The sequence below is a fragment of the Eublepharis macularius genome, chromosome 5, assembly GCF_028583425.1.
Source record: "Eublepharis macularius isolate TG4126 chromosome 5, MPM_Emac_v1.0, whole genome shotgun sequence".
In the NCBI taxonomy this organism is placed as follows: domain Eukaryota; kingdom Metazoa; phylum Chordata; class Lepidosauria; order Squamata; family Eublepharidae; genus Eublepharis; species Eublepharis macularius.
This window is the reverse complement of record NC_072794.1, coordinates 135,304,879-135,317,400: the sequence shown is the minus strand read 5'-3', so window position 1 is coordinate 135,317,400 and position 12,522 is coordinate 135,304,879. Positions and strand designations below refer to the sequence as shown.

Genomic DNA, 12,522 nt, shown 5'->3' with positions numbered 1-12,522 from the left:
ATTCATTTTGTAGCTATTCTTCCCAACAGTGATAATTGAATTTTATCCCATCTTAGCATATGCCTTTTAATTTCTTTCCAAGTCTTAATATAGTTATTTTGGAATAACATACAATTCATATTTGACAAAGTAATACCCAAGTATTTTACCTTTCTCAACTTTAAACCTTGTTTTGCTCTCAAGTTTCATTTGATCTTGTATTTTCATATTTTCAGTTAAGACTTTGGTTTTCTGCTTATTAACCTTAAAACCGGTCACTGCACCAAATTCTTTCAATTTTGTCATTAGAGTTTCAATTCCTTTCAAAGGGTCCTCCAAAATCAACACCAAATCATCTACAAAGGCTCTCAGTTTGTAGTTCTCCTGTTTCTCCTTAACACCTCGAATCCTCTCATCTTGTCTTATGTCCCTATTCAAAACTTCAAACATCAGTATAAATAACAAAGGTGACAATGTGCAACCTTGTCTTGTGCCTCTTTGTATTCCACATGGTTTGGTTGACTCTCCATTCATGACTATCCAGGCAGTCTGGGTTGTGTAAAGTGACTTAGTCCATTTAATAAAATTGTCCCTAAAGTCCATATCTTCCAATATCTTTAACAAAAAATTCCAGTTTAAGTTGTCAAAGGCCTTCTCGGCGTCTAGGAAAATCAAAGCAACTTGTCTTTTATGTTTTTTTAAATATTCAGAATATCCAATACTGTTCTTACATTGTCCTTTAGATGCCTCTTAGGTAGGAATCCACCTACCTAAGTATAATTTAGTGGAAATCAACAAATGGGTAATTCATTCTAGCAATGCTAGTTTTTCAACTCCTTTCCAGCCCCACTGAAGTTATAGACCAAAGGGCATCTCTCATACTCTGTTATCTGATCAACACCATTTTCCCCTATGAGGCACCCCATTTTGATTTAAGCGACTTAAATAACACTAGAGGCGTTGTTAAATTCAAAAATAACAAAATATTTTATTTAACTTAGAGGGGAAAGGTCAGGTGAAATCAGGGGTTGAAAATTCCTGAGGCAACTCAATATAGATAACCCTGAGGTAAAATCAGTACGTGCACAGACTTTAGTTCTTACGTTTCAGACTAATGAGAGTTTCTTACTCTCTTTCCAATACCCAAAAAAACCCTTCTCTTGAAACACCAGTACTCATCTTGAGTTTTTAACTGACTCTTAAGGTCTTCACAGGCAGTTTCTAACCACACCAGACCAGGCATCTGTTCACTCTTCAGAGCTAACTCCCTGTTTGACTGGGTAGGGAAATTCTCCTCTCTCTAGAAGATCTATCCTTTTTCTTTGGCCCATATGGGAGTCTGTGCCTACTTCCCAGACTTCCTTGCCAACTTTCCCCCAGTTCTCAGGTCTATGTTCAATGACTCCCAATCAGGGCTGAATCTCCAAACTGTCAGTACTCGTCTCCTCTCAGCTACAGCTGAAATCAGACTCCCTTTTCCCCAGCATCCAGTTCAGAAGTCTTTATCTGTTCAGATCATGCTACCCAACCAGATTCCTTGGAGTAGCCTGTCACTCAAGGCTCTCTGTTTCTGTGAAGCATTAACCCTTCACAGTCCTACAGCTGTTTGTATAGCACTTCTAAGCTTTTACAAAGTGCAATCTGTCACTCTCCCCCACCCCCAAGTTCTATATATTTGTAAGACTACCACATGTGAAAAGAATTTCTTGGTCCTTACATTTCCCAAACATTTATCATTTTTACACAGATATTTAATTATTGCCAGTGTAGACTGCCATCTGCTTATAATTTTTATGAGACATTTCTATAGTCAGTACACTTAAATAAAATATTTTGATACTAAGTATCTTACCATTTTTCTACAGTTCTGCATGTATGACAGCCCCCCCATTTTAAATCCCCTAAGTTTTGAAATGACACCTCTTAAGCCCACTGGCCTGTTTTAATAGGTAAGATCAAACCATGGTTTAGCATTGCATGAAGAAGTTTCAGGCTTGGACAATCTTTCTCTTGCCTACCTTCATCTGCTTGGGCATACAGAGCTAATTTACTAGTTTGCGTTCATGGCAAACCAGTTTGCTGTTATATGTGAACTGACACACAGGGAACAAACCATAGGTTAGAATCCAGATTTTCAGGGAAAGCACCAAACGTAGTTCAGAGGTTTGATTACAAAGACAAACTATGGTGTCCTGTTAAAGCCAAAGCAAGAAATGTGCCCAAAGTAAGACAGGAAGATAGAATAAGTAAAGAGGCATTATGCAACCAAACCTGAAATTTCTTCAAAGCTTATTCATGTAACATCAAGGCATGGTTTGGCCTTTGACTTGTGGGGGCTGCTTTATTTCCCCCCGTATGGCCTTCCTCATACTATTTTCTTTTTCCTCCTGGTAACTCCCACATCCTCTCCTCGTTCTCTGCTTCTTTCTCACCTTTGCACTCACCAAACCAACTTTCCTTTTATCTGCTCCCTCTGTCTTTAGTTTTATTATTTGTCTACTTCATTTATACCCTACCTCTTTCTCTTGCCCTAGCTGGACTTATTCTAAAGCGGGCTCTTTAAACCTAGAAGTTAATAGAATTTTAACAGCTTTCCATTACATTGGAGTCTTTGTCTGGGCTGCCAGCCATTTGTTAGCTTCATGAGGCAATGGCAGCCATCAAGATGGAGCTCTGGCGAGCAAGCGCCTTTCTCCAGTTATCAGCCAAAATGAAACCCCCACACACCCTGTTTGGGGAATTTATTACCTCTCTCAGACTACCCCACCCCCCTCAAGTCATTCCTTCTTTCCCTGTCCTTATCAGGAAGAAATATTATTTGGCACCCCCAAGTTTCTGTCCCCTCCAAAGTGGCACATTCCTGGTGTGAGATGGACGTTTGACTGTTTTCTTCTAGCCCAGACTATTGACATATTCAGTGTTGGGTGCTTTGGGAGGAGCCATCAATGGACTGGAGATGCTTCAGAACCACAGCCATCTTTCCTATCCTTGTGCTGGCAGAGATACTCCAATAAATGAAGGTGGGGTTTTTGTAGACCCAAAATGGAACACATTTCTCCACATACACAATTAGAGAACCATGAAATAAAAATTAGATTGCAAAATTAAAGAGTAATGAAATAAAGATGGTATAATGTCTAATAAACAATCGAGTATGAAAGGGGGAGGAAAAAAGAAAACTGCTCACATTTTCAGAGGAAATTAACTACAATCCTGTTCTTTTATGTTCCAAAAGCTGGAAAGAAACAATATTCTCACAGTGCTGCAGCTGCAAAGTTGCCTGAGATTTATCCTGTGGTTTTCAATCTACCATATTACTTACTTGCATTACTGTTCATTCAACCACAGAAACAGAACATAAAACACAAGTAGACTCCTAAAGGGGTTTAGAAGTCCTATGAGCTATCACTACTATCAAATATTTTGCAACCTGCAGCATGATTTGTTGTACCCAGCTACTTAACAACCATGAGAGGGTAGCCTCCACAGAAACAAGATTCTCTCCAATCGAAGGAAATATCAACTCATTTCTGGCATCTGAAAACTGAGGATGTTCAAGGATGTGGTCAATAGAATCAATTTTCTCTAGTTCGCAAGCACATAGCCTATCAGTGAATGATGTATTAGAGCATCTTCCTGTCATAAATCCTGAAGGAAAAGCATTCTGATGGGCCAACATAAAAGCCCTTCTGTATATCAGTACAGTCAGAATCCAGAAATACTCTGGCATCTTTAAGAAGGTCATGTTCCAATGGCAAAGGATGAACAAGCCCTACAAGATCTTATAAGTGTACTATTATAATCTAGCTCTTTCAGATGCCTTTTAATCAAGCAATTGTAATCTCAGCTCCCTAGTATGTTTAATGCATCAGCGGTGACATTGAACACATCAGCTTATCTTCCAGTAACCTGTCCCATTCAGATTTAAAACTGTTGTCCTTAACTAAACTTACATTGCAATCCTAAGCAGAGGATTTCAATGGTCTTAGACTGGAGTAACTCTGTTTAGGATTGCACTGTTTAAAGCCCCAGCAACAAATCAGACCTCAAATCTACCATATTAATCCGAGCTTCATAATAATAATAAAAATATTTGAGACACCCAGAGATCACTTGTCTCTTTCTCACGGAAGCTCTCTGCCTTCTTTCCGCATAAACCTTTTTGCTACTTCTCTAATAAAGCAGGAGATAAAAATCATGGGATGAGTTGGAAAAGGAGGAGCCGTCAGAAGAGAAGCGGGATATTTATGTTCCGATGACGTTCTTCCTAGCTGGGAAAAGCCCCCATTTACTCTTTCCTCCAGTCCTAACTCAGCTTCAGCTACAGTACATAGGTTGCTTTCTCAAAAGGGTTTTGCTCTGGTTTGGCATGCAAGCTAGAGCAGGATTTTTTGGCATGTTTATATGATGTTGTCCACCTTTCAGATTTTCCCTCTGCTTGGCTTTGCTGTTTCCCAAACTTGCTTTATGCCAGTCTTTCCTGAAAGGTTGTAGTAAAATTGGGCTTGCACACACTGTAGATGGGAAGGTGCACACTTTCAAATTCTTTGTCCATATTGGCACCATTTTCTTGTTGTCTTCTGATCACACCCTCCATTCCCCTCCCCTGCACCACCACCAAAAGAGTTTTTGCCAGCTTTAAAGCCCTCTGGGAGGATGGGAAATGGGAGTGTGGAGAATGGGAGAGAGTGAGGGGATGACCGAGGAAAGCATAGAGAAAACACCCTGTGTGGATGCTGTATGGCCACTGCAAATACCTCTGCAGTGCCATTGATTACACAACATGGAATCATTGCTATGTGGATGGAACCATAGTTCAGTTTGCCGGTGTCATTTTGCACAAGACATCCATAGATAGTTGTAGAATGTGTACATGACGTGGAGAAGGATTCTGTAAGTTCCTTGGTTAAGTTCAATCTGGAAACCAGAGCTTTAACCTTTGGGAAAGTAATGATTGAGTGTGTAGTTTGGCCCCTTTTAAACCAGTTACAATGTCTGAACATTTTTCAAAGGCAGACACTTATGAAGTATAGCCTCAGTAATTTAACTGGAGAGTTCCTATTGCAGCATGGTCTGTTTTTCCCAAAGGGAGCGCTGATGATGCACCAACAAAAATGGAGAATAATTTGAGCCACAGATGGCATCCAGATGCAAAGCCGAACCTGATGGATCATATTTTTTAGCTTCAAATGCTCTTTTTTTGTTGTTGATGGGGGCTACAAACCCTATTGCTGTATGTTGCCATTATCCAGCCCCTCTATTGCTGATTCAGGTGAATAGCTTGGCCTGTGGCTCTATTTTCAATGCAAATACAAGTGAGGGTGTAATTAATTTTTGAATGCTATTTTTGTTTCCAGAGATTGAATAGAAAGTAAAACTCTTCTAGATTAAAATTTTCCCATTAATCTGCTAAACCTGCCTGTCTGCTCAGTCTCACGGATTTAATTAGCCTTTGTTATGCATGATCTGTCCCCCCGCCTTTTTTGTGGTCCATCTGGTCTGCTGGGATCCATTACTGCACTGCAACCCCCTGCTAAGATTACATCTACTTTTCCCATCTCTGAACATGTCTAGCTGTGCAAGCAACTCTATATAGCATTTTCACAGCACCTGGTTTAGTACATATATAGACGCCAATGGACAGATTTATTGTTTACTTCATTTTATCTTTAATCAGAATATTTGGACTTTTACCAGTAGGACTAAGGCAAAATTAATCATAAACAGATTAACAAAAGTAACAGGAACTGTTCTTACAACCCAGGATATGTACATTGTTTACCAAACCATCTGTATTGGATGGTTATCATAGTATCATGATTATGAAGCACCGCCTACAAAACAGTAGCACCTTAAAGATAAACAAGATTTTCACGGTATAAGCATTTGAGAGTCAAAGCTTTCTTCATTAGATATAAGTAGGACTAGATCCCTGAGCCTTAATATCCCTTTATGTGTGTGTAAAGTGTTGTCAAGTTGCAGCCAATTTATGGCAACCCCTGCTGGGATTTTCAAGGCAAAGGACTAACGGAGGTGGTTTGCCATTGCCTCCCTCTGCATAGTGACCCTGGTCTTCATTGCTGATCTCCCATCCAAATACTAACCAGTGCTGACTCTACTTAGCTTCCTAGATCTGATGAGACTGGGCTAGCCTGGGCATCCTGGTCAGGGCATATCCCTTTATATAGCCTTTATAAAGGCCTGGGAGTCTCCATTCCTTCTTTTATCTGACAAAAGGAGCTTTGACTCACAAAAGCTTATACCCTGACAATCTTGCTGGTCTTTAATTTAATTAATTAAATTTAATTTATTAAATTTCTAATCCACCCTTCCCGTGAACAGCCTCAGGGCAGGTAACAACATTGTTAGACTACAATAACAATAAAGATAGCACAAAATTAACAATACATTGCATGTACAAAACACAATTTAAAACCATATCCAACAGTAGTGAATATATTATACTGTACATCTATTCAGCATTCAGAGGGGGTAGGGCAGGCAGGTCATAGACGTTTCAGATAAACAGCGGACCAAGGCCGCAGCTTAGAGGCCGACCAGGTAGGCCATACACTCTGTATTACAGATCCGGTGGAACTGTAATAAGTCCTGCAGGGCCCTGGTCTCATCAGAGAGGGAGTTCCATCAGGCTGGTACCAGGATAGAAAAGGTCCTGGCCCTAGTTGAGGGTAGCAGAATGTCCTTGGGGCCAGAGACCACCAGAATATGTTGGCTGTGCTGTAAGGTGGTGATCCCCAGGAAATTCATATAGTAACATTGAACCAAAGTAGGGATTTCACCCCAGTCCTAATGTGATGCTGTAACCACTGTACCACACAGACTGTCATTGCCATAGTGGCTATATTGCCTCCACTGGGCTGTCCATAGGCATAGATTCTTTTTCCATCACATTAATTGTCCTATGGGTTGAAGATCAAAATATTTTTCTTACCTCCTTGTGGGTAGCACATGTCAATGAAGGAAAGATGAAACGCTAAAAGCTACAACACCACTGTGGGGCTTCTGACTGATTTTCTCCAATGCACTGTCCAGTGCAAGATCTTCATAAGAATGGACTGTTTCTCTTGTCAAGGAAAGGTGTTTTTTTCACTCTGCAGGATCTAAACCATCAAGTCCCATGTCTCCCCATGCTTCCTCTAGTAGTTTCACTAGGGTTCTGTGAGTTTAGTCTTCCATCCATTTGTTATACTGTAGTTCTGGCCAGGATCCATTCAATTAGAAATAAGCTGACTTTTTCAGAGATAATTTCTAGGATTCTTTTGAAGCATGGGTTGTAACATGTGGAATGATTTTTCAGTTTCTGCCTGATGAGGTCCCCTCTTAGTCTTGTGAGCTGATTAACTTTTTTCCCCCAGTAACAAGTGAACGCCTATATCAGAAGTCTATCTCTCCCTTTTGAAGAGAGAGCTTTTTTAAAATTGCACTTGTCTTGAGTTAAGCTGCACTGAGAATTTTGCTCTTACATTTGAGGGACTATGCACAGGAAGGAAAATCTTTTCTGCAACCATTTGCTTTTTCTCCCATATGGCACTGGCAGGCCGTATGGTCTTGTGCTGTGATGTTCCATTAATATATCTAATTCTCAATGTTGCCTAATCTGTAGATGCTTAAATCTGGAGATTGGAGCCATGAACAGATAAGACAAATCTTTAAAAAGCCCTAAGATTGCAGCAAACTCTGAAATCTTTAAAAAAAAATTAGGAGTTTTAAACCCCACCCCCAACAATAGAAGCAGCACCTGTAGCTTTAAATACATATGCCATCTCAGTGGCCATTGCTAGGCAACGACAAAATATTAGCAGCCTTCATGCCTTGGTTTCTGTCAGTAACGGGTGAGGTTGCAGGAGCATTATGTGTGTGTGTATTATATTTATATATATGATATATGCCAGTGTGGTGCAGTGGTTAGCATGTTAGACTACACTCTGGATGACTTTGGGCCAGTCACCTCTCAACCTAACTTATTTCACAGGATTGTTGTGAGAGTAAAACTGAGGAAAGGACAATGATGTATGCTACCCAGTGCTCCTTGGAGGAAGGGTGGGATACAAATGTACTAAATAAATAAAATCATTTGAAGACGTTTTCCAGGAGTATGTTCCATGTACTGCAGAAGTTTAATTTAAAAAATTATTAAAGGATTATGCCTGTTAGTCCCATCGCTGTTCTCAGAAGTTATCCCTTGTTATGCCCATCAGCTGGAAGTTTAGTAATCCTGCTGGCACCTTTACTTGACTCACTATTTAGACATTACAAAGGTCTCATTTTTATTTCCTTTCAGGTGGACCGCTATACACTGAAAAATGGCCGCCACATCATACTTCTCGCAGAAGGCAGGCTGGTGAACTTGGGGTGTGCCATGGGTCATCCTAGCTTTGTCATGAGCAACTCATTTACCAACCAGGTGCTGGCACAGATAGAGCTTTGGACAAATCCTGGCAAATATGCAGTAGGTGTCCATATCCTGCCGAAAAAGGTGAGTTGCACTAAAGGATTGGAGAGTCAGCATGTTGTAATGGTTAGTGTTGGAGATCAGGGTTCAAATCCCCTCTGTGCTGTGGAAGATTGCTGGGGGACCTTGGGCCAGTCACACACTCTCAGCCTAACCTACCACACAGTGTTTTTGTGAGGATAAAATGGAGGAGAGAACCATGTTAAGCAGCTTTGGGTCCTGACTGGGGAGAAAGGCAAAGTATAAATGGAGTAAATAAAATTAAAATGAACCATTCTCCATCCCATGCCAATTCTTTGAAAATTACCTTTCTCCTGAGGTTTGTTTTAGCCCCAACAGGAACATATTGTGTGCCTTTTCTAGTTTGTTTTTTAACTAGCAACCTAGAAGAGACTCTATTTTCTAATTGGGAAGTAGTATAGTGAGACAAAAGAGTCTCTCTCTCTTATTACTTAGTGCTACTGCCCAAATCTAAATATGTTTCCCTTGTTTGTTTTTTGAGGCTAAATTGCACATTGTGGCATCCAATCATTGATGTTCCATTTTACCCTAAGAATAAAATGTTTTGGGTTACCTGGAAAGGCTGTTTATGCGGCATGTCTTTGCTGGCTACCCTTATGCATTGAGTACCCATAGAAAAAGTAAATTATCTGACAAATCTTGTACCTGCATTGGTGGAACTAGCCTTGTGGTCCAGTTTATGCCTTAATGGACGTGATCCTATGGATGGATTAATCTTGGACTACCTAGCCTTCAGCATTTTGAAGGGCTGCTTATAAGATTTATTTTTGCTTTTGAGGTTACTCTGCTTTTGTGAGACACATAACACTTCTGTGGTTTGTACTTTTCTGGGGAATTGTTTCCAGGAACATTTTTCTTGTGTGTCAAATGAAAGAGAGGAGTGATGTGGCTCCAGTGTGCACCTTCCTTTCACAGTCCTTTTGGAGCCTGACTGAGGCTTGCCCCCAGTGCAAGGACCTCAGAGAGATTGTACCAGTCCTTGAACATCTGAGCAAAGCCAGTCACAATCTGTTCCTAATTGTTCAGGTGTCTAGCGTGTATCTGCAAAATCTCTAAACTTGACTTACTTTTGCTCTATATTTCCTTTATTGTTCTCCTTAATTATGAGAAATAAAAGTGGATTCTTTGTTCTGGAGACAGAAGAGAAATGTCATAATTTTTTTTGAAGTCATCTGTTCTCAATTTTCCAAAACAAGCCAATAAATTCAACAAGATAGTAATTGTTTAATGCTCAAGCGGTGCTTCACTGTTCTTTGAAATTTGGCCAGATTCAGAAATGATCGTAGGAAGTAGGATAAACCTGAGCGGAACTATATTACATGTACTTGCTTGAACGGCTTTTCAGCTTCTAGTGCCTTTTGTTAAAAATAGAAAAGCCCTGAAGCCTGGCAAGATTTGATAAGAGCTGGTGCAACTTCCCCTGGTGTGTGTGTTGAGTTGTTACACGATGGCAGACATTCATGGGGGGATAGTCCTACACACTGAGGAACAGGTCTGTTTCTACAGGAAGGCTGTGTGATTCAGGAGCTGTGTTTTCAAATTGCTTTTTGCTCACTTAAACCATGAAGCAGCGAGACTCCATCTTTACTCCGCTCACCTGCCCTACACTTCTACTTTCCTGCCCATTTCAAGCTTCTGAGACTTCTCTTAGATGTTACTTTCGTGGCTTAGGTATTACTTTTGTGGCTGACTTTGTAGAATGAAAGACTTCTAAGAATTTTAGAAGAACAGTTTAGAATTTAGTATTGAAAACTCCCCTTTTTTGAAAGAAAAAAAAAGCAAGCTGATACTCTCACGATACTGAACTTTGCATCAAGTAATGTTTTATGAGCTTTTGCAGGGCTCTTACAGGATGCATACAGTCCAGGCTCATAGAGCACAGCATTGCAAACCAGCGTTCTTGCTATTTCTTGCTATTACTTTGGCTTAACTGTTTTTCTCCCTAGTCTTAATTTTTTTATCAATTAAAAGCCTTGGGGTTAAAATAAATTCTTGTGGTCAATTATGCAGCATCTTTTTTTTAAAAAAATCAGTGGCTTGGGAAAAGTCTGGGTGGTAAAAGGCGGTTTAGAAAACTGTGTTGCTTTTCTCTTGCCCAAGAGGTAATGCCTGTTCTAAGATGGCACCTGCTGCATTAAAAGTGTCTTTCCTACAACTATATTCTGTTTATGTGCATATATGTACTAATTTAATCAGTTTTTAATCGGTTATACTGAATGGGTCTAATGAACTATGATTTCCTTTAATGAACTATGAATGGTTTTAATTTCCCCCCTATTCTTTTCTTTTAGCTGGATGAAGCTGTAGCCGCTGCTCATCTGGATAAGTTGTGTGTGAAACTGACAAAACTGAGTGATAAGCAGGCCAAGTACCTGGGTCTACCAAAGGATGGTCCCTTCAAACCAGAGCATTACAGATACTGAGCAGCTAGTGGGGACCAAAGATCTCAAGATGCAGAGACAGAAATCCGAAGTACTTGCTTCCCCGCTGGGGTTCAGAGAACAGCTCCTCCCCTTGTCATGTGTAGGCACACTTCATAGCACTTCTCTTTGCCACAGGTCTCTCCCCCTCCCCTCCACATGGGGGGCAAGGACTGTGTATTTCTGTACGCCTCAATCTAGATTATTCTCATCATGGTGCCAGGTCAAATCCACCTAGCAATCCCATTTCCCTGGTGGGGATGGGAGAAGTCTGCTTTCACCCTCCACCTCCCACCACCACTCACCTGGTCAGCGAGGGAGAAGGGCATGGGAACGGGCCTCTCTGGCATGCTCCCAGGGGGTGGCATGATGCTGCCCTGAGAGTGCACGCGTGCTTTGCAGCGGGTCAATTTGGGTCCCCAATGGGGCCAGTTTGAAGCCCAAATTGGCCTGTTGCAAAGTGTGCATGTGCTCCTGCAAGATGATGTCACCTGGACGTGATGTCATTGCGCGGGGGTGAATCATGCTGGGGACACAACAAAGGTAAGCCCCAGGTTCCCAGGACAGTAAGGGGACCTTGCACCCCTAAATCCACCTCAGCTGGGAACATCTTAATAAATCACTGTATATACCTAATTGTAGACATTGCATGCTAGTTTTTGTTGCAATGCGGTTCCACTTTGGCTTGCTCATCCTAGTAAGAACATCTGTAGAAGTATCTCAAAAGATAATCTCTGGCAGCAACTTCTTCATGTGTAATGAGACTGGTTCCAAAAGCCAAGGGACAGGTTGGAGGTGGGGAAACACTTACGTAATGTTAGTTCTCTGAACATACCAGTGGGGAATGTCTGTTGTGGCCTAGCTTTGTGGCCTAGCTTTTGTATCTTGTACCTTGTCCTAATGTCATAAATTGAGTTTGTTAAAAATCTGCACTGGTAACCTTGTTTTTATTATGAGAACCATTTTGGGAAGAAGTGTTTTATCGTTATGCTGTGTCTTCTGTATCATGCAACTGTTCAAGGGCTCTCTTGGCTGGTGGATATACATCCTGAGTGTGTACAGTACCCAGTAACATTTTATGAATATATGAAACCAGTTGTTCTGTTCCCTTAAAATTGTACCCTGTAGCTATGAATTCTAAAGAGTGACCATATGGGGATTATTACACTAAATTGTTCAAGTCAGGCATTGACTAATTTGGCAGAGACTGGGTATTTTGCTTTCTTGCAAGAAAGTGCTCATCCCCACAAAATATGGATTTGAAAAAACAAACCTACACATTAATCTTAGCTGCTGGGTACCCACTGACATGGTCTTGGCAGCACATGGTACAGCAACCTTACTACGCTAAAGCAATCTAGGTCAGATCACTGCCTGCATGAAAGACTGTCTGGAAATATTAAATATGCCACCTTCAGTTCCACAGAAGAAAAGCGAGATAAAAAAATAAAATACCAAGGATCTGGGCATAGGTTCTTGTGCTTCATACTCAAATTCTCTGTTGCAGCGTTAGCATCTTCCAGTGCAGCTACAAAATTCCCTGTATGCAACTATCCTCTCAGTTGCAGGTAAAGACTACAAATTCTACCCCTCCCTTGAAGGTAGGGGGTACTTCCCCCTTTTGAATTC

The 12,522-nt window shown here is 40.8% G+C and overlaps 1 protein-coding gene across 1 annotated transcript in view; it reads left to right on the top strand.

The window, feature by feature from the left end:
- Window positions 1-11,821, top strand: part of AHCY (adenosylhomocysteinase) — a 50,996-nt gene extending 39,175 nt beyond the window's left edge. Inside the window, exons 9-10 of the mRNA XM_054980910.1 lie at window positions 8,282-8,476; window positions 10,765-11,821. Coding sequence (XP_054836885.1) covers window positions 8,282-8,476; window positions 10,765-10,896 — 327 coding nt within the window. The 3' untranslated portion in view covers window positions 10,897-11,821. The remainder of the gene's footprint in view (window positions 1-8,281; window positions 8,477-10,764) is intronic.
- Window positions 11,822-12,522: the final 701 nt, after the last annotated feature.